The sequence below is a fragment of the Bidens hawaiensis genome, unplaced genomic scaffold (genome assembly GCF_021521415.1).
Source record: "Bidens hawaiensis isolate Kalapana, Puna unplaced genomic scaffold, B.hawaiensis_p1.1 tig00419700_1, whole genome shotgun sequence".
In the NCBI taxonomy this organism is placed as follows: Eukaryota; Viridiplantae; Streptophyta; class Magnoliopsida; order Asterales; family Asteraceae; genus Bidens; species Bidens hawaiensis.
Window position 1 is genome coordinate 9747 of NW_027506842.1, and position 1719 is coordinate 11465.

At 39.0% G+C, this 1719-nt stretch overlaps 1 protein-coding gene across 1 annotated transcript; it reads right to left on the bottom strand.

The window, feature by feature from the left end:
- Nucleotides 1-417: 417 nt before the first annotated feature.
- LOC143618649 (uncharacterized) lies at nucleotides 418-1013 on the bottom strand. Its single transcript, XM_077090767.1, has 2 exons — nucleotides 742-1013; nucleotides 418-661 (listed from the first exon to the last, which is right to left on the bottom strand). Exons 1-2 carry the CDS (start codon nucleotides 1011-1013, stop codon nucleotides 418-420), a joined length of 516 nt encoding a protein of 171 aa, XP_076946882.1.
- Nucleotides 1014-1719: the final 706 nt, after the last annotated feature.

The following is a 1719-nucleotide window of genomic DNA, read 5'->3' on the forward strand; positions in this document are numbered from 1 at the left end:
TTTACATTCTCAAGTATATAAAAAAAATGTTGATTTTTTATACATTTTTTGTTTACATTCTCAAGTATATAAAAAAATTGTTGATTTTTTATATTGTTTTTAACATATATTTTATTATTTTATTCATAATAATATATTTTTTGTTTACATTCTCAAGTATATAAAAAAAATTGTTGATTTTTTTATACATTTTTTGTTTACATTCTCAAGTATATAAAAAAATTGTTGATATTTTATACTATTTTTAATATATATTTTATTATTTTATTCATAATAATACATTTTTTGTTTACATTCTCAATTTTAATACATTTTATTCATAATTATACAGCATACACGCCATCCTAAATAAACTACAACATACACGTCATCCTAAATAAACTACAGCATACATGTCATCCTAAATAAACTGACTCTTCAGTTTGCACTCGCCAAGCTTCCCTTTTTTTGCATATACTCTTTTATACGATCTTCGTACAAAGACTTCCATTCGCGTGACGCTTCATTGGCGTATCCTTCCCATTGACGTGCTGGTAGCGGCACAAGGAAATTCCCTTCTAATTGTATGCTGAGCCAATGATTATCTTTAACATTTAAGATAACTATCACTTGAATTTGAGATAGTGGTTCCGGACTCTGTCTCATAGGGTAGTAACTCTCACTGGAAGTCAGATAACGATTGATTAAAACACAGTCAAACTTTTGTGCCACTACGTGTGTCCGTGCCCAGGTACCGAAAACCAGCTACTCTTTTGTTGGAATAAAGCGGACGTCGAGTAGTCAAGCGAATCACGAACCATGTCATAATTACCGGTTGTCTCGTAGTTAAACCTGTGCCTCCACCATGTTTGGTTAGTGTCCATCTCATTCCTCATGTGAGCTCTAACCTCCTTCCAGTTTATTTGACGCATGCCTAAACCGAGAGCGATTGCTCGAAAACCGCAATTACCATCTAGATTTACATCGCTTATTCCTGAGATAAACGGGTATGCCCAGGTGGGAATGATGTGCATATACTTTTCTATGATTGGGGCGTTCTTTAGGTTACGAGGTAATGGGAAACCAAGGTCGGTTGCGGTCTGTTGCTTTTTAGATGAACGTTTCGGTGGTTTAGGTATCTTAAACCGGGGCTGAGACTGGGAACGTGACAACGAATGGGTGGGGATTTTGGGTGTTGGTTCCCGTGACGAGGGGTCGTACGAGCTATGTTTGTGGGGATCAAACGACGGGGACGGGGCGTACGAGCTATGTCTATGGGGATCAAATGACGGGGAGGGGCGTACGAGCTGTGTCTGTGAGGATCAAATGACAGGGACGGGGCGTGCGAGCTGTGTCTATTGGGATCAGTTGAAGGGGACAGGGAGTACGAGCTCTATCTGTGGGGATCAATTGACGGGGACGGGGAGTACGAGCTCTGTCTAGGGGTTTCTCATTTTCTGGCTTCTTGGTTTAGATTTGGACGCCCCCGAGGGTCCTCACGTTTCTCAGGCTTCTCCTTGTTTGATTTCCCAGGAAGAACAGACATTATCTTTGAGAGTATACCTTTTTTTTTTTGCATTCGGTTGTTTAGTCCCAGAACTAGTTTTTTCACATCTTCTAGTTCCGCTTCATAGTCTGGTTCTTCATATCGAACAAACGCCGTACTGAAATCGAGCTTCCTCCAAACGGGTCTATGTCTTTTAATGGAATACGTATATTGTTAATAATGTACCAGTTAAG